This window comes from Tachysurus fulvidraco, chromosome 4, assembly GCF_022655615.1.
Source record: "Tachysurus fulvidraco isolate hzauxx_2018 chromosome 4, HZAU_PFXX_2.0, whole genome shotgun sequence".
Taxonomy (NCBI): Eukaryota; Metazoa; Chordata; class Actinopteri; order Siluriformes; family Bagridae; genus Tachysurus; species Tachysurus fulvidraco.
In genome coordinates, this window is record NC_062521.1 from 20,677,236 (window position 1) to 20,703,032 (window position 25,797).

A 25,797-nucleotide genomic window follows, 5' to 3' on the forward strand; every position below is an offset into this window, starting at 1 on the left:
GTGAGGAATTCCAGATACAGTCAAGTCCAAACGTTTTCAGATGGGTTAAAACTTTAGATTAATCTGATGATAGACACTGTGTGGAATAAGCCTGGAGAAGAAATCCAACCAGACTGTACTATGGACACAATAAAGCATTAAGGTTAGGGTCAGTTTTATCGGGAATGTCCAAAGTCCAGCCCTATGAACAAATGCAGTAAAGTGAGGGATATTAATTGGCCTGTGACTTCTCTCCTAGAATGAATGATAAGAGGCAGAGCAGCTAACATATTGCAATTTCTACATGATAGCAGCAGCAGACTATTGGATAAACTGTTCATGTGCAAATGTAGGCAAAATGCAAAGGCTGTTTCCCCATCTGACTACACATTTACATTAATTTACTAAATAAAAAGTAGTCATAGCAACAAAAAAACTGTATACAGTCAGAACGTGACTTAAAAGAGCTGAAATTAAGAATACCTCTACATCCATAACATATGCATTCATAATATTATCTCAGAGAATGAAAGAGCAGAGAAACCTATGGCAGCTGGATGATATCCTGGCACAAGCTATTTTATTTCAAACAGCACACAACATTGAAAAAGCTAATTGCAATATTTCTAAACAAAACATGGAAAATCCTTTGGGGATTCTCAATAGTTCTTAACTGATGTGGATAAGCAAGCAAGTATAAAAAAGGTACTTTAAATTATAATGGTTAATTTGTCCAGTTACTTAAAAAAACATAAACAACAATACACAAAAAAGAATGTGCTGTTCTTTCTACATTCATTTGCTGATATGGACCAACAAAATAAAGCTTTAGTTTTCACTCTAAGGTTATAGTCACTATGAAATTATATAATTTTCATGCATTTTCATGCACTGATTAAATATTATCTAAATAGTTCAGGTCAAGTAGGTTTATTGTCATTGTAACCATATATAGCTGAAGCAGTACATAGTGAAATGAGATGGTTCTCCAGGACCAAGGTGCTACATAGAACAATACAGAGCTACATAAAACAACACAGAGCTTAGGATTTAAGTAAGTTGTCCTAGCCACATAAAGTGCATCGTGTGCAACCGAGTGTAAACAGTATACTATACAGTAAAATGTGCAAAAATCTAGGAATCTGAACAAAGAGGGTTCTAGTAAACATATATACACTTGTGTAACAGCAGCAGGTGGATGAGGTATTGAAATGTGGTGTGAAAACCAGCAATGGAGTGAATGTGGAAGACAGAATGCACAAAACCTGCATGTAAACAGTTTAATATGGGTGGTGCTGTAGACATGGATGTATACTGAATAAGTGAATAGTTTACAGTCCAAAAGTTTTTTGTTCATAATTCATGTGTCTATTTTTTTACATGTAGGACCAAAAGAAATTTAATAACATTCTTAAGGTAAGTTTACCTTTTTACAACTATTAATGTAACCATCAACTCGGAGTATAGCATCATACAATAGCTATTTTAAAATGTTTACAGACCCATAAAGCCAGTCTGGATGCCCATGTAGGTATTTTCCTTAAAATTACAGGCTGCTGTGGGAGATTTGCCCATTCAAGAGGTCTGTTACTGTAAAACAACAAAGAAACTGCTAGTGCGTTTGCTCGATACATGTGACAGGTACAGGACACTCACAGCATACATGCATTCATTCATTTTCTACCGCTTATCCGAACTACTCAGGTCACGGGGAGCCTGTGCCTATCTCAGGCGTCATCAGGTATCAAGGCAGGATACACCCTGTACGGAGTGCCAACCCATCCCAGGGCACACACACTCTCTCATTCACTCACACACTAGGGGCAATTTTCCAGAAATGCCAATCAACCTACCATGCATGTCTTTGGACCGGGGGAGGAAACCGGAGTACCCGGAGAAAACCCCCGAGGCACGGGAAGAACATGCAAACTCCACACACACAAGGCGTAGACAGAAATCGAACCCCCAACCCTGGAGGTGTGAGGCAAACGTGCTAACCACTAAGCCACTGTGCCCCCCTTCACAACATATATGATAATCTTATTATAATTAAAACATCTCAATAAATTATTATATTCAGAAACCATTTGGCTAGGAACCTGCATATTTTTCCATCATAATTCTTGTTTTGCAACTTGCATGTTTGTTCTTCAAAATGCAGGCTACTTTATTTCCAAAAATATTGAGAATATTGGAGCAGTTTATTATTAATAACAACAACAACAATAATAATAATAATAATAATAATAATAATAATAATAATAATAATAATAATAATAATAAAACGTGACATTTTGTTGAAGGTCTGTGCTTACTTCCCTGAGTCCGGCTACTGATGCTCTACTGAAAAGTGAAGACAGTGGTAGGATTAAGAGTGTTATCATCACAGTGAAAGGAGCTCCATCCGCACAGCCAGGATATGACTTTTACTCCCGTAACTTTGCACCGTGGGTTGGAGTCCCTGAAGATCCAGTGACTGGTAAACTACCTTTTATGTGGCTCTTAATCTGTCCCTGCCTTCAAATATCCCAGCATGCAGGACTCCATTAACACAGGTTATCAGTATTACAAAAATTGAATGTCTGTAATTAATTCTATTTTTATTTACAAATAGAAGTTCCGTAAAAACTTGTATAATGCTGCACATTGGCAGTCTGCATAGCTTAAAAATGCCTTCTATGTAATTGTCTCTATTTGCTTTGGACAGCACAGATACCTAATATTTATTTTTGCTTTTCCTGAAGGCTCTGCACATACAGTCCTCGCTGCGTACTGGTCAGAGAAACTTGGAAAGAAGAAAATGTTAGGTAATAAGGCCTAATCGTGTTATTAACCTTTTGGTCAAAAACAAAAAAAAAAACATTTTTTTAATACCCATCTCCTTAGTTTATAATTGTTTTCTAAAATAACAAATATTAAAATGGTTGAGCAAAAAAAACACTATATATAAATAATAAGTGATAAAATAATTGACATTGATAGAATAAAAGAATATGAATTTATTCATTGAACTTTAGTAAGCGCTTTATCTTAGGCACGGTTGATCCTGAGTCTATCGCACTGGCTACACTAACACCTTGTATAGAAATTCTAATGCTTAATAAGCTAATGCTTAGCCAATAGGCACTTATAACAAAGAGTGTATCAAGTTAATGAAATTAATTGAATCATAAGAAACAGCTGAGAATAAAACACCAATCATTCGTGATTAATAAAATATGAGGCTCTGGGCAAAGGTAGATTTAGGGAAGATAAATATTACAAATCATTTGAGAAAAATCCAGATTATACTCAATTGAGAGGTAGAAGGCATTAAGATTTGTTCTTATGATTAACAGGTTGAAACTGACAAAAGTACAATGCTCAAAATTATTCACAGCCCTTCCTGCTTTGACTTGTGTTTGTGTGGCAGCCTACCAGTGCTCTAGACGTGGCGGAGAGCTTGAGTTGGAACTGAAAGGAGACACCAGAGTGGACATCGCTGGCCGAGCAGTGATTGTCATCCAAGGAATCCTCAAACTTTAAAGACTTCCACAGAAACACTATGGAAACTTTTATTCATAGCGCACTGATCATCAGTAGATATATATAATAACAAATTTTGTTCACCACCAAGTTTATTGGTGGATTTTATTCCAGCAGGCTAAATTGGTAATAAATTATGTAACAAATAATGTTTGTGATGGTGTAAGAACAGATTTGTTAATACAGTGATCTAATTCTTTAGTCAAGAAAAGTTAGAAAATAAAAACTTAAATAACTTTATTATTAGAAAACAGAGAAAATCTCACAGGACTGTTTATTTAAAAAATACTTTGTTCAGAATATCTTTAAACAAAAGTGTCCTTGGATTAAAAGCATGTAAAAAAAAGACTTGGTAAAATGAGGTAAGAATTACAAACATCAAAAAATGGCATTAATCTCGAGGTATTACAATGTACCATTAACTTATCGTCAGTCAAAACTCTCATTCAAGTACAAAGAAACTGCCTTCATTGTGGGTCTTTTAGTAAATGTGAGGTAGAAATAAGATGCTACAGAGTGTTCAGGTTCACCAAATGTCACATTATGATGCGAGGTAGTGCTTCATGAGCAGCAGGTGGCAGCTGGCAGATGTAAGTCCATGTTAAGGAGAACAAATAGGGCTTCTTGAACTACAATAATCATGTCATTTCAAAGATACCTTAAAATTGTGATGTACAAATAATATATACAACAGATTAGCCAAATTTTCTTCATTTTAAGCATTCTATTCAATCAGCTGTGGCATCAGCTGGAGGGAAACAATTTTAAAAACTACAGTAAATGGCTACGTCACCACCGATTACAACAGCTGGACTACATAAAAGTGTTAACTATCCCTTACTAGTAACTAGTATAATCTAGTAAATAGTAGAGAAGACTTTTCTGAACTCAATGAATCATGTTATATTCGAATTAATCTTAAAGTTTACAGGAGCCTTATGAAACAGGGAAAAGCCTGAATGATAATGTAATTTAACTGAAATTGATTCATTATCAGAGACAAAAAAATGTTATCACTCTGGTAAATTTGTTGTTCTAAAATGACCAAAACTAAAGCCATGTATAAAGGATATCATGTTCTCCTGCTGCATGTGAGTGAGAAGTTTCTCCAGTGGAGCGTAGAGACGCAGCGTAGGAACCGACCCCAGCATCAGTAGCTTATGTTTGGCTCTGGTTATGGCTACGTTCAGCCTTCGCCAGTCTTTCAGCAGCTCTCCCAGCTAAAACACAAACATGCAGTTAGAAAGAAAAAAGAAAACATCTGAATAAACAGTAATATGGTATTGGAAAGGTGGTCTACAATGAAAATAGTTTTACAAATGTTGCTTTTCGGAAACAGTGTTTCTGTTCTCCAGTATAGGGAAATTCTCATCTGTGGTAATTTGCAAAGATTCTGCAGATTAGTGGGGGGAATTTAATTGTCCAAATGGAATTGTCTAATTGTCATAAATGGAAATGGAAGCAACCTGCTAGTCCACAGGAAAAAACATCAGCTGTGGATTGACCCTAGTGGTCTCAGTGTAGGGGAGATACAACATCCAATCAGTACATTTCATACCAGAGCTCTTACTAACTCAGACTGCTGTATTGTAAGTGAAGTCTGCCAGACTCAAATTAACAGGAGTATATTTAACTTGCTTAAACTGTGTTTTGCCATATTTGAAAGTCAATTTGGATAAAAATTGTTCGTAAATGAGTAAAAGTTTGTAAATGATTGAACCAAGAAACTCCACAAGGGCAGAACATGCTGGAATTTTCTTCCATTCATTATGAAGGAAATTGTCTTAACTGAAATTAAAGTTAAAAAGATAAATGAAGCTGTAATGAGTTTCAGTGGAAGGAATCAGATTAATATTACTTTTTTTTTTTATTTTACTGTTGTCTACTCCAATCCTAGTGTTGTACATTAAAGCTCTGTAAAGCTACTATAGGCTCACATACTGCCCTGCATGCCAGATTCACTGCTTACATTGCCGTCTGTGTTGCTCCTGACAAAGGACACAATGATGACACTCTTGTCCCGGCCCTGATACTTGTCCACTGTGTTCACCTCCACGGCTCTGAAGGACTCATCCTCCAGCAGAGCGGAGATAGCTTTGAGCTGCTGTCGGTATGGAGCGATGACTCCGATGTCACTTGCCCTGCAGCCGGCCTGAAACATCAATAAAACTTTTTTCTCTTTTCAGTATTTAATCACGCAATACAAAACCAAAAGTTTGCCTTCATGTTTATGTTATGATGTATTGCTTGCATCAATATGTATAGCTTAGGGTTAGGGTATTTAAGGCATCTCCAGCCTAAATCAAGGGCTGTGTTTTAAATGTAATGTTTACAACATGCCAGCTTCATTAAATCGATGATTGTAGTGAGACTGGTCATAAATCCTGTAGGTATCTGTTGAATAACTTTGTTTTGCTGAAGAGCCTCTTGTGCTGAAACAAAAAGCTCATATAGCATGCACATTAAAACTACAACACTATTTAGCATATCTAACAAGCACTCTATTCTCCGCATGGTTGTTTTCATGAATCCTTTTAACTACCAATAAATATTCAATAAAACAGAAATAAATCCGGTTTTCGGCTCAGTAATGAGCTACACGCTGTGTTCTGCTTAAGTCTAAAAAAAAAAGTGACAACATTAAAGTTCTTTTCTGTTGCCTCATCACTTCATTTAAAACAGCACAAGAATCAAGCAGTCTCAATGTGCATTTTGAACACAGCCAAGCACATTTAATCTAACTAAATCAGGGAAAGTATTTCATCAGGTCAGCCAGATTATAGCCAGATAATCTACGAGATGAAAGCTTAGAAGTCTTAAATGTCTGTTATATTCTGGCATATTATGCTTTATAATGATGAGTACACGTCAGCAGTGACCAGTTACATCGGCAAGTGCATTGATGACGTGACCGTTTCCAAGACCATCACTACACGCCCCAACCAGAAGCCGTGGATGAATGCTAATGTGCGTGCTCTGCTGAGGTCTAGGGACCTAGCCTTCAGAACAGGGGACAGGGTGGCCCTAAGAACAGCAAGGGCCAAACTGTCCCGAGCCATCAGAGAGGCAAAGCGTGCACATGCCCAGACAATCCACAGCCACTTCCAGGACAGCGGAGACACCCGGCGCATGTGGCAGGGCATACAGGCGATCACAAACTACAAGACAGCTTCACCTGCTTGTGATAGCGACGCCTCCCTCCCAGACGCGTTGAACGAGTTCTACGCTCGGTTCGAGGTACAGAACAACGTTACGCCAAGGAAGACCATCCCTCGTCCCGACGACCAGGTACTCTGTCTATCCACGGCCGACGTGAGGAGATCTCTATGCAGAGTTAACCCACGGAAGGCTGCTGGACCAGACAACATTCCTGGCAGGGTGCTCAGAGAATGTGCGGAACAGCTAGCGGATGTCTTTACGGACATCTTCAACATTTCCCTGAGCAGCGCCGTTGTTCCTACGTGCCTCAAAACTACCACCATCGTTCCTGTCCCAAAGAAGTCTACAGTGTCTTGCCTCAATGACTATCGTCCCGTTGCACTCACACCCATAGTTATGAAGTGCTTCGAGAAGCTCGTCATGAGGCACATCAAGACCCAGCTACCACCCTCACTTGACCCCCTACAGTTCGCGTATCGTCCAAACCGCTCCACAGACGATGCCATTACCACAGCCCTCCACTTAGCCCTCACCCATCTGGACAATAAGGACACTTATGTACGAATGCTGTTCATAGACTTTAGTTCAGCATTCAATACAATCATCCCTCAGCACCTGATTGGGAAGCTGAGCCTGCTGGGACTAAACACCTCCCTCTGCAACTGGATCCTGGACTTCCTGACTGGGAGACCTCAGTCAGTCCGGATTGGGAACAGCATCTCCAGCACCACCACACTGAACACTGGAGCTCCTCAAGGCTGCGTGCTCAGTCCACTGCTGTTCACTCTGCTGACTCACGACTGTGCAGCAATGCACAGATCGAATCATATTATTAAGTTCGCCGATGACACGACCGTGGTGGGTCTCATCAACAAGAACGACGAGTCAGCATACAGGGAGGAGGTGCAACAACTAACTGCCTGGTGTAGAGCCAACAACCTTTCTCTGAATGTGGACAAAACTAAAGAGATGGTTGTGGACTTCAGGAGAGCACAGAGCGACCACTCTCCGCTGAACATCGACGGATCATCTGTAGAGATCGTCAAGAGCACCAAATTTCTGGGTGTTCATCTAGCGGAGAACCTCACCTGGTCACTCAACACCAGCGCCATCACCAAGAAAGCCCAGCAGCGTCTCTACTTCCTCCGAAGGCTGAGAAAGGCACATCTCCCTCCCCCAACCCTGACCATGTTCTACAGAGGGACCATTGAGAGCATCCTGAGCAGCTGCATCACTGTCTGGTTTGGGAACTGTACGATCTCGGATCGCAAAACCCTGCAGCGGATAGTGAGGACAGCGGAGAAGATCATTGGGGTCTCTCTTCCCTCTATCATGGACACTTACACCACACGCTGCGTCCGCAAAGGCAACAGCATTGTGGATGACCCCACACACCCCTCACACACACTCTTCACCCTCCTGCCGTCTGGAAAAAGGTACCGAAGCATTCGGGCCCTCACGACCAGACTGCGTAACAGTTTCTTCCCACAAGCCATCAGACTTCTCAATAACCGAACTGTACTATACTGAGCACAACATACACACACATCATCTGTATGGACTGCACAGACCCTCACAAAACACACACACTGTTTTGCACACTTTTCTGCTGTTTTTGCACATATTGGACAATATCTCAGTCATCTGCTGTTTCTTGCACAACTCCATATATAATCCAAAGGACCTGCTGCTAAGAACCTGCTGCTGTTCATTCTTTTACTGCACAAAATACTGTTTGAACATTCAGTATTTACACTGGTCGGTCGGCGCTGTTTCTGTTACTGTGTATTGTCTTTTGTGTATTGCATTTTTTGTACTTTTTGTATTGTCTTGTAACTTAATGTCTGCACTGTCTTTTGTCCTGCACTGTCTTGCTTGTCTTGTCCTGCACTGTTTGCACCAGGTTGCACAGTTGCACTTTATGTGGCTAAGACTACTTACATGTCCTTAGCCCTGTCTTTGTTTTATGTAGCACCTTGATCCTGGAGAAACGTTGTCTCATTTCACTGTGTACTGCAACAGCTATATATGGTTGAAATGACAATAAAAAGCTTCTTGACTTCTTGACTTGACTTGACTTGACTTGATAACAATTTGAGTACTATATAACCTTAAGCAGCAGGCTAACGAGAGCATGCACCAAGATGGCCTCTGTGCGATTACTGACTCCACCTTTCTCCACAGTCTCTAGGGCTGGAACCTGCAGTGACAGAAACAGTGGAAGACGTCATGCATTAAAATCACCAGAGCATACAATCACTGTGCTCAATAAGGGAGGGAAATGTAACGTATAGATGGCAAAAAAAAAATGTAGCACTTTAGACGATCAGGAGAAGCCTGAGTGACAAGAGCCTCTCATGATAACTAAACAGTCTTTCATGGATTTCAGAGTGTTTTTTTTTTCAGCCAATAATGCTTGATTTTGCTGCAGCTTTTTATTTTTTTTTTATTTTTTTAAATATTCAATGCAACTATCAGAGCTTTTTTTTGCAGAAAGCGACTTGATTTGGCATCAGCTACCTGTGCCTACCTATGAACACACAAGTAATAACGTCCTATAGTAGCTGTACTCATGTTCAACGCATGTGAATCGAAGAGTGCTTTGGGCTCTTGGGATGTTGCGTTGATGTCACATGCTGCGCCAAAAATCCGTGAAAAAATCCTGTTGTAATATTTAAAAATCGCAAGCTCCACGAATATATCGTAGAATATTTTGTCGAAGACAAAATGCTAAATCTTTAAATGACATGGAGCACAATCTAAAATTCAGCACCGACAAGTAAAAAAAGTAGCCCCTATATCTTATCCATTTATAGTGACTTTTTATGCTGTGGAAGGTCCAGAATGTCGCAAAATCCTAGAGGGATTGCCAAGACTAGTTTTTGCATGACATTGCTGGTGTCCGAGAATGAATGAATGAATGAATGAATGAACAAACAAACAAATAAACAAATAAATAAATAAACAGAGCCTACGCCCCGAGTAAGAGGTTAACTAATCTTGCCTGCCTGTCTAAAATAGCATGAGGTTAGCAGCACAACAACAGAGGAGGTCGGACAGACCTGTGACGTGTCCAGAAAGCAGACAGACTTTTGAGGATCGAGTGCAGCTTGGACCCAAGCAGTGTACTGAGGCTGACAAACACACAGCTCTGTCTCTAGCACGTCCCTGCGAGGCAGCTGTAGTTGCGCAATGGCAGTCCGCTCAGAGCCACACTCCAACCTACCCTCGTACATCAGGGCGTTGCTCAGGGACATAATCATGCTGCAGCACACAAAAGAAAAGCCAAAAGATTTACAACATCCATGTGGACCTCTCAATATCTCCCTGACTGATCAGAATTCTGATGATAAACCTTCTCTGATATTTAAATATATTAAATGAATGATGTAGCAGAAAAAACAACCATCCACATACCTCAAAAATAGTCAATTAACAAGGGAACATTTTCCACCCTAACTGTAGTATATTGTTGTATATACTGTGTACATTTTACTGTAATACACATTTAATAAAGCTCTAGCAATCAACAATATGGGACTAAACAACTTGACAACTTCTCCCTAGCACAAGTTGGTGTCATTCTGTACAAAAGTAAAAGGATATTGTTTAAATTTATTGAGTCCTGAAGTTACACATTTAATATATTAATGAAGCAAATATTACATGTACATAATGTCGTTTATTTGGTTTTGCATAATTGTTTACAATTTTAAGCATCAGACGTGTTCTGCACTGAAAATCTTATTATGACTGATGTTGATTCATTTCATTTGTAATTCAATTTGCAGTTCATCAAAAATATTGGTTAATGTGGAAACACAGATGTGGATACCAATGCATTATAATGTACAATTAAAATGGTGACCAGAGATAAAAACAAGTAAATTTGAGCCTAAATATAATCAAAAGATTTTAGTCTAATGGCAAAAGACATGTTGTGCCCGACCTGTTCATCCTGTACTGGACATTGAGCTGAACTACAGCCTCACTATGGTGCTCAAGACGCTTGAACAAGCTCTCATCCATGCCCAAAGTCCTGGGGAGAATGATACAAAACATGGCGGTTACTAAAGATTACATTTACTGACATAAAATTTGTACTTCAAGTCAGACAAAATAACTTGTGCAGACTGCTGAGAGGATCACTGGTGCACCCCTGCTCAACATCCCCAGGGGCAGGAAGCAGAAATAATAATCATATGTAGTAATTAATAATAAAGTCCACACATCCAAGCTATAACCTCTTTTGAACTCCTTTGCTATAGAGCATTCTGCACTAAAACACACAAGTCTTTCGGTACAATTTATAACTGCTACTTTATAACAGACACTTGTTACTATTTCTTTTTTTGATGTTGTTGTTTTTAACCTGCTGTACATTTGCAATTCTATGTAATGTTTATACTGGTCTACAATTTTCTATTGTTTTACTCTTGTTTCGATTTTACTAATCAATTCAACTCTATTTGTAATGCACTTTTAACAATTGTCAACAACGGTCACAAAGAAGCTTTGCAGAAATATAGAAATTCAGGATATACATTTTAAACGTATAACTTTGTCTAATGTGCAAGAGAAAAGATATGCCTGTGGCAAGGAAAAACTCCCTGGAACAAATTAAATGATGGACAAGTGAACTACAATAAAGAAGTTCTCAAATGTTTTTTGCATACTGTCTAAATTATACAATGTCTTTACACAGAATATGTCATTTCAGTATGTAAAATTATAAACAATACCTGGCCTCAGCATTTTGGACAATAGGAGGGAGCTGTTGGTGATCTCCTACAAGAACAAACCGCTGAGCATAGAAGAGTGGTCCCAAGCACACAGGCTGGCTGATCTGAGACGCCTCATCCACAATGCAGAAATCGAAGCGTCGTCGGCTGAAGATCGGATGCTTTACACCCATACATGTAGTGGCTACAATAAGCTGAGGAAGCAAAGATGAGAGCTTTGTTTTTACGTAACACGTTTTCAAATAAAGTACAACACCTGGTCTTACTGGCCTTCTTGAAAGGAATGCTATCCTAACACAATTAAGATACAAACAAGATACTTAAGCAGCGATGCTCATTTAAAATATCATGTGAAAAGTAATTCAACCAATCAAAATGCACAGATCAGAAATACAGGCTTTTCAAATTTGCTTGCTGTAGCCAAATGTTCAGCCTGCATTATGTGTACCTCTTTGTTATAGAGATCCTCCAGCTGGTCGAGGGTGTTGATACCCCTGGTCCGATTCTGCTCCTCGGTGAAGGGCAAGATGTCATGGTGCACTTTCTGAGTTCGGCCCAGGCGCAAGAAGCCAACCTTAAACTTCTTCAGCTTCAACAAAATGTTATCTACAGCAGAATGTGTGTAGCTGGTCAAGAGCACACTGAAGCCACAAGCGTGCAGAATACGCACCTGTGGAAGAAATAGATATAGATATGACATCATATGAGAAAACTATTCCCATAAACAAAATAAAACTCAGATCGTAAAGATTAACTATCACTAACTCCATTATTTCCATGGAGAGAATTCCAACTGTTAACTGGAACCTGTGCTCTATAAAGAAGTAAAGAGGGTCTTATTCTTACCAGAGTACAAATAGTGGTAGTTTTCCCAGTGCCAGGCATTCCAACAATAAGCGTGTAGTCTTTGGACAGCAGGACCTTTTTCATGGCTTGCTTTTGAGGTTTGTTGAGCCCTAAGAAAAAATATGACATGTCTCAGAAATATAATCCCAGATTGAGAGCAAATTAATCTCTCAGATTTTACAAAAAAAAAAAAAAAAACAAAAAAACAGGTGGCTTAGAAATAGCAAGAGTAACAGTTTACGGACCAAGCCCATGTCATGAAACAAAAATATAAACCAAGACACCTTTCAGAATGTTGGCTACAGTGTCCTTGGCATCTCGGGGCAGAACACTGCTGAGGCTTTCGATGAATTGAGGAGGCTTAAACTCCACGATCAGCTGCCGCAGCCTCTCACTGCCAGACAGAACAACAGTCAGAACCATTACTGAACAATATAGAGATCAAGACAGGAATGCAATTATTATACTTAAAAAAATAACAGAATAATCAGTTTAAGCATATTGACCTGTTTGGCGAGTTCTCCATCAGCATAGAGAGGTTTCCAAGATGAGTGCTCAAGCCTCCAGCGCCCTCATCATGATCCAGCCGGAACACCATATCTGAGTAATTCTTGGAGAGATTTCTGAAACGGTGAAGATTAAAAATGGTCGATACCTGTATATAAACACACCCTTCTCAACATGAAGGTGATCACATAGGAACAGGAACACAAGGAGGCGATAATTCTAGGCGAACCAGAGCACGGCCATTTGAAGCTTTATAGACGGGTGATTAGGGAAACTGGGTGATGAGTCAAAATTATCCAACACAGAAACTGCCTTGAAACAAAGACAGCCTAAAGTAAACACCCCTGATAATATAAATAAAATTTATGTTAATCTAAAATGAGAAAACTGAATAAAGTAAATAATAATGTGACTTACTTATCCAAACAGCATGTCACTTCTGTGTTTGTGATCTCGGTGATGTATCCAGAGGCTATACCGATGAACCTGGCGTTCTGGTCACTGATCACCACCCTGTCCCCAACTATCAGTGTGATGAGTCCATGCTCTTCTTGCCTACGTTTAAAGTGGTGCATATATGCACCATCAGAGAGAGCAGTCACCCCTCCTGCAAATACCATGTTCCCGACACAGCCACCATTTTTCTCCCTGAGGGACAACAAAGACATTTAGCTGATTGGTTAGATTAATGATGTAGCAGTTGTCTTCTTTTGTCTACGTACCAAATGACTACGTAGCTATACAACGAAAAAAAAAAATCCCAAGCAGTATTAAAAGGCTTTATTAATTTTCCATCCTCTTCATTTACACATTTATTTTTGATATAACAATAATGATTACAGTATTCCCTTTGTCTATACATCTACCTCTCCTGAGCAGACTGGAGCCAGATGTTGCGACGTCCTCCTTTGCTCTCCATGGTGAGTGCCTCCAAGCTGCAGAGCAGCAACCAGTGGCTGAAGTACTGCAGGTGAATCTGGTTCAAATGTTTACTCTCAAGTTGTAGAAAAGCCTGAGGATCTTTGGAAGGACTTTCACCTGGACCCTTCTCCACAGCTCTAGACACAAAAGAAGCACATGGATAGCCAGATGAGTAGATGGTACAATTTTGGGTCATACCATTATGTGAGGAAGCAGATCAAAGTACATCTGTAAAGACTAATAACTATAACTATTTATGACAAACGTTTTATAGATGTTTCTATGAGGGCAAATGAGGTCTATTCAGGAAATAAGAAAGAGCCGCATTTATAGTGTCTCCAACTCAAACCCAGGGATTTAAAAACTTAATGCCAGTAAGAGAATTATATAAATCTGTAAATGTATCTAAAATTTATAAATAGAATTTTAATAACTTATGATATTGTTTTAGCACTTAAAGGTGGGGTCTCCGATTTTTGAGAAACTCCTGTTACTACACAAATAACATATTTTTTCTATCGTAGTAATGTAGAGAGGCAGCTTTAACTGCGATTTGCTAGTAACAGCGTTTAGCTCAGGAGTTATTGACTCGGGAAACTCCAATCTGTGAATATGCGGTCAACTTTGCTTAAGATGCTGAGGTTGCGTTTTTCCTTCTCCATAGGTGAGTAACATTGGTTTTGCTTTGTTTTTACAGAACTCATATATGCCGTCCTTTGCATTATTATGCTTGTGTGTCATTTTTGCTTGTTTGTTTATCTGCAATTGTGTTCTTCCCTTCAGCTATGATAGACACATTTCTTTCCATTAGTTGCCTGGGATACGAATGAAGGTGTGGGCGGAGCTATCAATACAGGGGTGGGACCCATTTGGGTTAGGGGTGTGTTTGTTTTGGTCATTTAAACACTGACAATGTCAACATTGTCTTTCAAACAACAGAGATCCTGCCTATAATAAGCTGTTAATATGTCATATGCAATGTGCATTATGAAGGTGTGAAATACCTGCTGTAAAGTGCACAGTTTCTTCTCTGTGGACAGTACTTGCAGGCCTGTGGGTCAGAGAGGACTTCAGGTAAACGTGCCATTTGGCTTTTGCCCTCCAGTTTGATGAGGCTGTTGCTAAGATGGCGAACAAGACTGTTCCTCAGTTTGATCAGCTCTGTGAAGACCAAGAGAAAAACAATCGTATCACAACTGACATGCTAAATAATTTGCCATGCAGTGTCCCAGCTTTCTTTTAATGTTCTCATCTCAGTGATCTCGTTTATGTTTTCTACAATTTACAGAGCCTGGGGTGCCACAGTGACCAAACATCTTCCTCTGAACAGATTACAGCTAAATGAGTGTCAGGCCAACTCTGCTAAATTATTACAAGGTTATTACATTATTTCTTTTCACTTAATCACTGATGCCACCGTTAAACGTCTAAACAATTTATTACTTTACCATGTGGTAACTGACTTAATTATTTTGTTAATAAAATAAATACAAACCTCTTCTGTCCATGTGGTTGCCCACTATAGGGTGTAGATTTCCAGTCTTCAAGTAGACAAGAAAACCCACCTCAGCATCTGTCCGCCTCTCAGTACTCATTAGAGTATATAATATAACCTAAAATATATAACTTCATTTTAAGCCCGAGTTTGTAATAGCTAACAGCGGCAAACAAAAACAGAATATCGACGTACATTATTGTGTGTTTTGCAATTGTTTAAAAAGGTCTCAAAAAGATCATAAATAAAATACAATAAAAAAAAAAGAACGAGTTTAAACAACCACCCTACTATTTAACTGTCAAGTGTTAAACATGTGTTGATAGTGGAATACGTTCAGCTAGGTTCTTCTCAGTCTTATACCTGGCTACGATGCTCAATGGAGTTAGACTCCTTGCCCGTCTTCAGCTCCAATGGTACGATCTTGTCCACATGCTTCCTGCCTCGGCGGTGGATCCTTACCCCTGCTGTCACATCAATTTTTCCTTTCAGACCAAACCTTGGAGACCAGATATTTTCCTCAATGTCCACAAAATCGGCGACGGTGACACTGCAGGCCGAGTCCTCCCGACTCAGAGCTCCATCACTGGGTCTGAGGACAGATACATAGCTAATGAGAATAATACCTCAACCTACGCCTAGTTTAAAAACGCAACACATCCCTAATCAAGTTCTATTCATTTTTAATTTCCATCCTGCTAATAAAATGAGAGAAAAATGCTTACAGTCTCAAAGTCAACTGTTTCTGCCTGGTCTGATCAGAGGTGTGGAGATAATCTTTAGCCCATTCAGCAATTGCAGGAAGATATTCCTCCAGCTCCTGCTTCATGTCTGCTTGAGTCAGTTTCAGACTGTACCTGGTCAAAACAGACATATGCAGTATAAACACACATATACACACACATGTAATTACATCTTACAAGGTATAGGAGATGTTAACGTTTCTTACATTTGTCCAAGGTAGGTTGGGCTGAGCAGGGCTTCATTAGCCAGTTTCTCAAGCTTATCAGGAGAAAAGTCTAAGCTCATAGCAGCTTTTTGAAAGATGTCATGAACTACTGTCCCGTTCAGCATCTGCTTGCTTCCGCCATCCAAATTCTGGAAGTAAAACAGTGATCAGTTTTACATGTATGAAATAATCTGGTGATAAATCACCTATTCATTTGTAGGCATTTAAGAAATCTGCCATTGGGAAAACTCTTGATCTGCATGAGTCAGTCAATAAACAGTTGAATCACATTAACTGACAATAAATCCACCCAAGCAAGAGCACATGTGATACAAATAAAACCAACTGCAGCTTTTCCATACATCATGTACCCCAGGTTCGTACCTTAAACATCTCTCCAAGTACAGCACGTCTCATACAGCGGACACTGTTAGCTATACTGGTTCCTGAGATGAGTACATCAGGCAGAAGCACCAGGAAACCATAGTTCCTGTCGATCACCCATAAGCCAGAAACGCACTCCCCTTCCAGATGAACAATGTCCCCCTCAGCAACCGGGGTATCCTCCCTTAAATTTGCAAACAATACAACAAAGTGTAAACCCATTACACAACAAAGTACAGACTTTGAGCCCCCCTCAAAATCAATCTGTAACTACAGTGTAAAGTTCTCTACCAGCCATCCTTTAGAATACAGGTCTCTGTAGGGTGTGAAGACTTGGAGCAAGTGATAGTTAAATGCTTCTCGTTGTATCCTTGTTCTCCAGTGGTTTCTTGCACACCTAGAACCCAGTACCGGTTATGGAGTCCAGAGGCTAGAATAACATGCTCAGGAATGCTTCTCTTCTTTCTATAAGTCAAAGAGAGACATGAACGGTTTGTAAAAAGCCATAAATGAGCAAAAAAATAAATAAAAAGGGGATTAAATTCTCAGGTTTAACTTCACTGAGATTATAAGTGTATTGAATGATGCAAGTCATTAACAAACATATTTAGTACACCAAACATACTGTTAGCGAAGTAGCTACCACTTTTAGTAATTGAGCTTTTTATAGTAAATCTGCAACAACCAATATTCAGGATGAAATGCCTAATCTAACTAATGCCATAATTAACAACTTGATCTTGTTTCTAGCCAACATATGCATACAGGACTAGCATGTAGAACATTCAATAAAAACATAGGGTTAACAATCTTAATTTGATTTAAACTTTACTTGTGCTAATGATGTTTACGTAAAAAAAAAAATGAAATATTATGGGCCATATTATTGTTATCACCCTGGAGAAAAGAGAGGTCCAGAAGTATTTACTTCCTTTTATACCACAGTAACTTGTAAATGCTAATAATGGTCTTAACATTTTGTTAATAGTGTTTATAGCAGGGTGTCCGATCTTGTCAGCAAAGGGCCGGTACGGGTGCAGGTTTTCACTAATATCAAGCAGGAGTCACACCTGATTCCTCCTGTTTAATTAGTTAATCTTGGCTTTTAATAGACTCAGGTTTGGCTTCTGATTGATAAGAATAAAAATATGCACCACACCAGACAACTCTGGATTGTAGTTTAATGTTAATATTGTGACTCAGAGAGGTTTGTTCATATTATTACTTTCAGTATAAATGATAAGTTCCTTTACCAGATGCCATATTAATGTTAATAACACAAAAAATGCAGCTTAATAAATAGACGCAAAGCCTACTGTCCTGAAGACTTTCCCATCATGGAGAACTTTACGGCTCTACCTCTAACTGTTAAAGTGCTGAAGTGTTAAACCTTGAAGACTCCTATCAAAGATAAATAAATGTATGTTCACACACACAAAAAAAAAAAAAAACATTAACTTATAAACAATTACACAAAATTTTAAAATTGGTTTATGTGGAGTGTTTGCCAAGTCCAGGTGCTATTATAGAAATATATAACACATTAGAAAGATCACATTGATATAAAACTGTGATTTAGAATACAGACAGAATTACTGTCCTTCTGACAAATCGGAATCAAGAATTCTACACCATTATGCTATAATGCTTGTTACTGGTCAAATTTTACTGTACTGCATTACCAACCTAAGCAGGACACAGGAAATTATTTACCTTTAAAAATATAACCCAAAAGAATGAAACAAATACATACTCAAGTTTGGACTTTTTATGTTCTGGCTCTTCAAAACTTTGCTCCATTTCATCATTAAACCAACTGTCATCCAGTATACAGAGGTTCTCCTCAGCGGTTGTGACAACATTTTCTTTGTCACCAAGGTTCTTAAGCTCTTTTGATTTCTTCTCATTTACACAAACGAAAACATTCTCCTCCTTTTCACGACCATCACTGTTGCATACCCATGAAGTGTAGGACACCATGAGATCTGACTGATTATCACTGGATGGTTCAGTAAAGTCCATGCTTGGGTTTATACAGAGAGGAATGTTCTCTTTCTCATCTTCACTAGAGCTGATATTATGATGACCGACTCGTGATTTTATGACGGACCCAATGTCACCACTCCCATTTCCTGATGTCATATATCCCAGTATCTTATCAGGCAGAGTTAATATTGAACTATTCTTCTCAAATAAAGTCTTCTCAGCTTTGCCAGACTTATTCTCAATGATCTTTGAGAAAACTTTTTTTGATTTTTGATTTTTAAAATCAGCAGTTTCACGAATAATCTGAAGAAATTTGCCCAAGTCATCGCCCTCGGAGTTTGACTCCTGTTCAGAACTTTTCGGTAACTGCGCTGTTCTGGGGCGTTTGGCTTTCCGATCTGTCTCCGAACCACGCATCAGCCGTTTCACTGAACCAAAATGACCAATAGCATTTTCTGCTTTAAAAGTGTCCCCTGATTTTGGACTTGTCTTGTTCTGTAATTGAAGTGATCGACTGGACAAGAGTTTAATCCTGCATGTGAGACCTCGGGAACGTGGACTACGGGACACAGGGGAGCGTGGAGCTTCAGAAAACGGCTGTGTAGGGCAATGAGGCTTTTTCTCACTCTCAGGCGTCTCAGGGATGGTGAGAGGGGACAGTGGGAACCTAGTGTCTTGCCCAACACAGGTCTTTACTACATTGGAGAGATCTACGTTTGTATGCATCGCTGTACCTCTTTTAGGGGATTTTAGAAGTACCTGTGAAAATATTAAAGGGTACATATGTTACAAGGGTACAGTATTAAGTCATTCTCTCTTCAAGGCAGTTTTAGATAAAAAAAAAAAATTTAAATAAAATAAAACAGGAAGAAGGACTAACATCTTCATCAGCAGATTCCATTTGACCATAATAATAATCATTTAGAGAATAGACCTGATAGCTCCTGTTCAGATGTACACACTGTCTAAGCACAAATCAAAAGAGATTTGAGAAAAGTGTTTCAACATCCAGGCTGATGCATATAAATCAAATTTAGCTTGAAAAGAGTGGAAAGGCTATTACTCTGAACACATCATCATGTATCATGCATCCTTGTCAGCCAGGTGCTAGTGAAAATTAAATAATTGCTATAGAATTACAGAAGGCACCTCACCTATCATTGTGAGCTTTTTCCTGTTATTATTTAGAAATGATTTCTCACAGTTCCACAGCACCTGATTAAATCCTGTGTGGACTTTCTAATGCTCTGTTCCTGTAGGTTTCCTCCAGGATCTCCTCAGATTTCTTTGCACCTCACAAAAACATGCTGATAGCTGGATTATATATATAGTGGTATCTAATGTGTTCCTATATGTGAATGTGTGTTGTTCCTGACAATGGGCCAGTGTCCTATCCAGGGTGTATTCCCACCTCATGCTCAGCGTTTCTGTAGCAGGACCCGGATCCTCTTCCACCCTGACCAGGATAAAGAAAAGAAAGAAGGAAGGAAGGAAGGAAGGAAGGAAGGAAGGATAGAAAAGAAGGTAGGAAGGAAATAAAAAAAAAGGAGAGAGAGAGAGAGAGAGAGAGAGAGAGAGACTTTATGAGTCCTGAACTTTTGTCTTTATCTCTAAACATGACTCCAGTAATACAGGCAGTTAGTGCATCAATCCATAAAATGAGTCACACATCCTGGTATATTACTGAGGGATTAATAATTTACCTTGGAGAAAAATGCAGAAATGTCTGATTGCAGTCCACTGCTCACCTGAAACATGAGAAAGTTCACTGTTACACACCGCAGCTAGTTACCCACAGCTAGTTAACTACAGCTAGTTACCCACAGCTATTTACCCACAGCTAGTTAATTACAGCTAGTTACCCACAGCTAGTTAACTACAGCTAGTTACCCACAGCTAGTTACCCACAGCTAGTTAATTACAGCTAGTTACCCACAGCTAGTTAACTACAGCTAGTTAATTACAGCTAGTTACCCACAGCTGGTTAACTACAGCTAGTTAATTACAGCTAGTTACCCACAGCTGGTTAACTACAGCTAGTTAATTACAGCTAGTTACCCACAGCTAGTTACCCACAGCTAGTTACATTCATCAAAACTCACCATGTTTTTCTTTGACTTGATACTCGACATCGTCGACATTGTAATGTAAGAAAACGGCTTTTCAGCAAGTTTCAGTACTAGATTATATAAAACTGGTGTAAACACTATTATATCTATACAGATTTACACACATACTCCTTTCACAGATTCGCGCCAATGGTATAAACACAAGGTTCATTTCTTCTGGTGTTTTTTTTTCTCCACCACGTTAATATGACGGGAAAAGTGTTCCGCCATCTAGTGGTAGAGACAGGATACTACACATTATTGTTTACAAGCCATTGTATAAAAGATAGTTAGGTCATCTTAGATTCGATTTTACTCTTAATGTCAGTGAATGAGTACAGAGACAATGACAAGCAGTCAATGCAATTTTACTTCGAGCCAAATGATGTGATCAACTCTTCTGGTTTTTAAGAATGACACTGGTTTCTGTTGTCATTAACTGGAGCTTGTTTGTGCACTTTCTGGACCATACAGACAGAAAAACTTTACAATAGTCCACTCTAAAATGTTGAGTTTATTTTCTATTCTTATATATGAGAAGAAGATTAATATAACTATTAGATTATAAATGGAAGGTTTGACATTTTGGCCTATAGTTAGACAGCTAACAAGTCAAGACAAGTCACATCAAGTCAAGAAGCTTTTATTGTTGTTTCAATCATATATAGCTGTTGCAGTACACAGTGAAATGAGACAATGTTTCTCCAGGATCAGGGTGCTACGTAAACAAAGACAGAGCTAAGGACTTAGTAAGTTAGTCCTAGCCACATAAAGTGCAACTGTGCAACCTGGTGCAAATAGTGCAGGACAAGACAAACAAGACAGACAAGACAGTGCAGGACAAAAGACAGTGCAAACAAACAAATACAAGACATCACACAAAAGACAATACACAAAAACAGCACCAAAGAGTGTAAATACTGTATGTTCAAACAATATTGTGTGTGCAGAAATACTGGAATGAACACCGTTTTATAGCAGCAGTTGCATGAGGTAATGTAAAGTATTGTGTAAAACAGCAATCAACTGAAATGTGAGACAGCATGTGCAAAGAGCAAAAACAGTGTGTAAAAACAGCATGTAAACAGTTTGATGGGTGTATAATGGGAGTGTGTATTTGGTGTAGGTCTGTGAGGTCCATACAGTTGGTGTGTATATGAGTGTTGTGCTCAGTACAGTTCAGTTCTGTTATTGAGGAGTCTGATGACTTGTGGAAAGAAACTGTTACACAGTCTGGTCATGAGGGCCTGAATGCTTCAGTCAAGGGTCAGGTTCGGGTTTTGATTTGCATACAAAGTTTGTGCTAAAGCAGGATGGATTATTTGTACTAGACATTTGTTTTTGGTAAAATCTCTTTACAGATATGTGTAAGTTATGAATCTAATACACAAGTTAATGCTTTTGAAGAGGACGTTAGTGAAAAAGGTTTGGAATTTTGGGATTGGAGTAAAAGATTGTAATCCACTGATGTGATTATATTGTTCTCTTTATAGTTATTTATCAAATGCCCTGAAATGTCAGTTTAATGGTTTGTTATTGTAAAAACTTAAAACCATATCTACTACACCTGGTTGTACTACACATATTTGTGCATTAGTGATAGTTTTGTAACTTGTTAAACTTGCTACTCTATTCAATATGTATCTAGGATACTATATTCAAGGAGGGATATGAGATATGATAGATTAGCATTTCTCATATGAAGATAATATCCTAGATATGTATTTTATTATTATTATTATTATTATTATTATTATTATTATTATTATTATTATTATTATTATTATTTATACCATAAATTGTATTTTTTTTTAATAGCTTACAATAATAAATGTGGAAAAGTGATCCATGCATCACACAACAGCACTGAAACCTGAGCCTTAGCTCTAAAACATTCATGGAAATCCAGCACAGTCCATTCAGTGGAGGGTCTTCAGCAAGAGTAGACATGGAGGTTAAAGACCAGGCACTAACATGTCCCATCTGTGTGGATGTCTTTACAAAACCTATAGGTCTTCCCTGTGGACATAACTTCTGCCAGTCCTGCATTCGTATTGTCTGGAATGAGGATGATGATGACTCAGAGGTAGGGCTGCGATTCTGTCCTGAATGCCAGATCTTCCTTCCACCTGACCTAAAGCTTGAAATCAACACAGACCTGGAGCAAAAGGTAAAGCATGCCAGCACATGTGGACATGTGAGTGAAGAGACTGCATTAATGCCTTCTTCAGATATCACGTGCGATCAGTGCATTGAGAGAACGTCAATGGCTGTGAAAAGTTGTCTGAACTGTGATGCTTCATTGTGCTTAGTTCACACTCTGCATCATCAGCACAGGGAAAGGCTGAGAGGACACAAACTTATCGAACTGACCCAAGATCCGCTTTTCTATAAGTGTCAGGAGCATGGAGAGGAGCAGAAGCTGTTTTGCCAGGATGACCAGGCTGCTGTGTGCTGTCTCTGTGTGGTCTTTGGGACACACAAGGATCACCGGATCATCCAGCTGCAAGAAGCCTGCTCGGATTTCAAGGTAGGAGACAATGTCTTGTTATCTACGTGTAATAGTATTATAGTTTATTACATTTATTATACTGTTATAATGTGATTATGTTTTTTGTCTTTTTCCATTTGCATGGATTTTATCTGTTTATTTCAAATTTTTTGTTCGTTTTTCATTCACGTTTTGACAAAACATATTTACAGATCACAATTAAAGATCCTAAACATGTGTTTTCTCTCCTCTGGTCCTCTGAGAGTCTCTTTAGAAAGCACTGGAGGAAAGAGACACAGCTTTGCTGAAGAACAGACACCAGGCTGAGTGTGCATTACAAGACCTGCAGCGATTGGTGTCAGAGACATCTGTAAATATTCACTTAACATAAAAATATTATAGATTTTATTTGTTTTTAATCACTTAGCAAAATATTATTTGAATGTACTGTAACTTCTCAAGTTGTTATAAGATGCTTAATTCAATAATCAGCTTTTAAAAATCTTAACTGTTATTTCCTGATAAATAAGCATTATTTGTGTGTGCACTTTCCAGTCTTTGGCTAACACCTCCAGAGTCAGAATAGCAGAAACATACAGCCAAATAAAAGACTTGATTGTAAAGGATCAACAGCTGATGATGGATATTATCGAAATGGAGGAACTTTGCACCAACAAGTGGTTGGACTCTAAGAGAGAGTGTTTGGAGCAACAGATAACAAAAATGGATTCTTTATTAAGTGAAAGCAAATCTCTTCTCCAAGAAAAAAATGAGTTAAAACTTCTCCAGGTACCATGACAAACTGTGTTTAGAATGTTATTATTATTATTATTATTATTATTATTATTATTATTATTATTATTATTATTATTATGGAGATCACATGATTTTTTTATTTTTGTAGAATCTCAAAAGGCAAACATTTTGGTGAGTAATGCAATTTTTGCCAATATTTTTTTTTACATATAGAGACAAGTGCAAAATTTGCACATAAAAAGATAAAAACAATTATTTACACCAACAAGACAGCATGTTTGGTTTCATACATATTCTTTTTATTTTCACAAGTAACAAAAGTATGCTATCAGATCATTTTAAAAAGCGCATAAATTGAAAAATAGAGGTACATTTTTGATTATTTTCATTCAAACACCGTACAAACCTTTGTTCTGAACTGCACATGTGAGGAAAAGCTGGACTGTGAGAATTTAGTTAAAAAGAAAATTCCATATCGAATTAGAGGTCTTTTTATTGTTAGATTGATTGGTTTTATAACTATTTTTTCATGTTAACAGGGCAAAATTGAAAACAACATCACTACCATCAGTGGACACACAAATCCACAGGATGGAAATTGTACAACAGCTGGCTGAAAGTTTTTATAAAGCTGTGTTCCAAATCACTAGGCGACTGTGGGCAAGTACGTGCAATTACATGATATAAATATATTCCGAATGTTTTTATGATAACCAACACAATGAATTTCTCCTTCCAGACATGAAGGCAATACACTTAGATGCAGATACAGCACATCCTAATCTGGAAGTTTCTGCAGACCTGCTAGAGGTTTGCTGGAGCAAAAAGAACATGAAAAAAAGCAAAGACACCGAACACATCAGCACTGAGTACAGCATCCTGGCCAAGGAGTCACTCCTCAGTGGCTCTCATTACTGGGAGACTGCAGTCTGGGAGAAACCGTACTGGCTAATCGGTCTGTCATGTGGGCCCAATATGCAGGCAGGAGAGAATGTGACTCCTGACCATACCTTCATAAACAAGACATTCTGCTACATCTATCATGGAAATGGAAGATATCTTGTATGTAATGGCTCGGAGGAGACTATGTTAGCAGTTGAAAAGAAGATTCAGAAAGTTGGGGTCAGTGTGGAAATTGAGAAAGGAACAGTGTCGTTCTATGATGCAGACACAATGGCATTGCTCCATTTATTTGCAGTAGAATTTCCGGGTCCAGTGAGACCTTTATTCAACCCTTGCCTTTGTTTAAATGAGCAAAATGCACAAGCTCTCATCTTGTTAAGCCGACGAGGCCAAAATGAGGTCTTATAAAATAAAAAATTATTAGGTCTTATAGCTATAACATCATGTACTGCAGATGAAGGTTTTTATGTCATAATGCGCCAACGGTATATAACAACTTGCCGATATTGACACTGTGTGGGTCTGTTACAAGTTACTTAACATATGCATTTGTTTATTAGCATATTTCTTCTATATCCTGAATTTGTGTTCATAAAAAAAATTAACATGATACAATGCTTATATACTCTCATGTCAGGGATAGACGAGAAAATATAATAAATAAGCTTTCCATCTGTACAAATAAACTGTTAAGTATTTCATGCCCTTGTATTTTTTGTGAATGTTAGACAGTAGTAGAAGCAGCGGTGGCATAAACTGTTATCAATCTATCATTAAATGTTTCCCTGTGTAAATACTGTTGCCACTAAATAACGTGAGGACATTTATACAACTCTTTCTGTCTTCCTGCAGGAGGCCTTCAGAAATTCAATAACCCTCATTCTATCCCTAGAGTTTGGCTGCCTAGTTGCTTTCAAGCGTAAACAAGAGACTGCTTGGTTCTAATTGGCTCATTCTGATGAACAAACATGAAGTGTTTATATGATGTCTGGCTTGGATAAATATGGAACTGTAATGATAAATTATTGACTTTTTACGACCTGTTA

General features: G+C 38.5%; 3 protein-coding genes across 5 annotated transcripts in view; 2 read left to right on the forward strand and 1 right to left on the reverse strand.

The window, feature by feature from the left end:
- The window catches only part of LOC113661022 (phenazine biosynthesis-like domain-containing protein 2), a 5,943-nt gene extending 2,199 nt beyond the window's left edge, over positions 1 to 3,744 (forward strand). The window contains exons 5-9 of the mRNA XM_027174923.2: positions 1,366 to 1,395; positions 1,532 to 1,620; positions 2,283 to 2,458; positions 2,724 to 2,786; positions 3,392 to 3,744. Coding sequence (XP_027030724.1) covers positions 1,366 to 1,395; positions 1,532 to 1,620; positions 2,283 to 2,458; positions 2,724 to 2,786; positions 3,392 to 3,504 — 471 coding nt within the window. The 3' untranslated portion in view covers positions 3,505 to 3,744. The remainder of the gene's footprint in view (positions 1 to 1,365; positions 1,396 to 1,531; positions 1,621 to 2,282; positions 2,459 to 2,723; positions 2,787 to 3,391) is intronic.
- On the reverse strand, positions 3,727 to 20,792 carry dna2 (DNA replication helicase/nuclease 2). Of its 3 annotated transcripts, XM_027174918.2 has the most exons (24): positions 20,596 to 20,792; positions 20,197 to 20,241; positions 19,905 to 19,949; positions 18,261 to 19,252; positions 16,799 to 16,972; positions 16,508 to 16,691; positions 16,124 to 16,272; positions 15,900 to 16,031; positions 15,538 to 15,766; positions 15,175 to 15,292; positions 14,684 to 14,840; positions 13,625 to 13,816; positions 13,176 to 13,406; positions 12,758 to 12,874; positions 12,536 to 12,645; positions 12,252 to 12,361; positions 11,854 to 12,075; positions 11,406 to 11,599; positions 10,613 to 10,702; positions 9,726 to 9,927; positions 8,774 to 8,863; positions 5,474 to 5,656; positions 4,578 to 4,724; positions 3,727 to 4,094 (listed from the first exon to the last, which is right to left on the reverse strand). In XM_027174918.2, exons 1-24 carry the CDS (start codon positions 20,632 to 20,634, stop codon positions 4,041 to 4,043), a joined length of 4,206 nt encoding a protein of 1,401 aa, XP_027030719.2. In that variant the 5' UTR covers positions 20,635 to 20,792; the 3' UTR covers positions 3,727 to 4,040. The 3 variants fall into 3 exon arrangements, with proteins under 3 accessions (XP_027030719.2, XP_047668332.1, XP_047668333.1); XM_047812376.1 differs by lacking the exons at positions 19,905 to 19,949; positions 20,197 to 20,241; positions 20,596 to 20,792 and adding an exon at positions 19,648 to 19,878; XM_047812377.1 differs by lacking the exons at positions 3,727 to 4,094; positions 4,578 to 4,724 and having other exon boundaries at positions 5,480 to 6,363; positions 8,752 to 8,863.
- Positions 20,793 to 22,549: 1,757 nt separating this feature from the next.
- LOC113661006 (E3 ubiquitin-protein ligase TRIM62-like) lies at positions 22,550 to 25,352 on the forward strand. The gene is made up of 6 exons (XM_047812135.1): positions 22,550 to 23,131; positions 23,367 to 23,462; positions 23,648 to 23,881; positions 23,997 to 24,019; positions 24,388 to 24,512; positions 24,588 to 25,352. Exons 1-6 carry the CDS (start codon positions 22,550 to 22,552, stop codon positions 25,157 to 25,159), a joined length of 1,632 nt encoding a protein of 543 aa, XP_047668091.1. The 3' UTR covers positions 25,160 to 25,352.
- Positions 25,353 to 25,797: the final 445 nt, after the last annotated feature.

Excerpts from the sequence above, each read along its gene's own strand:
- LOC113661006 (XM_047812135.1), top strand. The coding sequence starts at position 22,550 with ATGGAGGTTAAAGACCAGGCACTAACATGTCCCATCTGTGTGGATGTC. Across the intron at positions 24,020-24,387 it reads CTCAAAAGGCAAACATTTTG|GGCAAAATTGAAAACAACAT; the intron begins GTGAGTAATGCA and ends TCATGTTAACAG. Across the intron at positions 24,513-24,587 it reads CACTAGGCGACTGTGGGCAA|ACATGAAGGCAATACACTTA; the intron begins GTACGTGCAATT and ends TTCTCCTTCCAG.
- dna2 (XM_027174918.2), bottom strand. The coding sequence starts at position 20,634 with ATGTCGACGATGTCGAGTATCAAGTCAAAGAAAAACATG. Across the intron at positions 15,293-15,537 it reads CCATTGAGCATCGTAGCCAG|GTTATATTATATACTCTAAT; the intron begins GTATAAGACTGA and ends TATATATTTTAG. Across the intron at positions 8,864-9,725 it reads GCTTTCTGGACACGTCACAG|GTTCCAGCCCTAGAGACTGT; the intron begins GTCTGTCCGACC and ends CTGTCACTGCAG.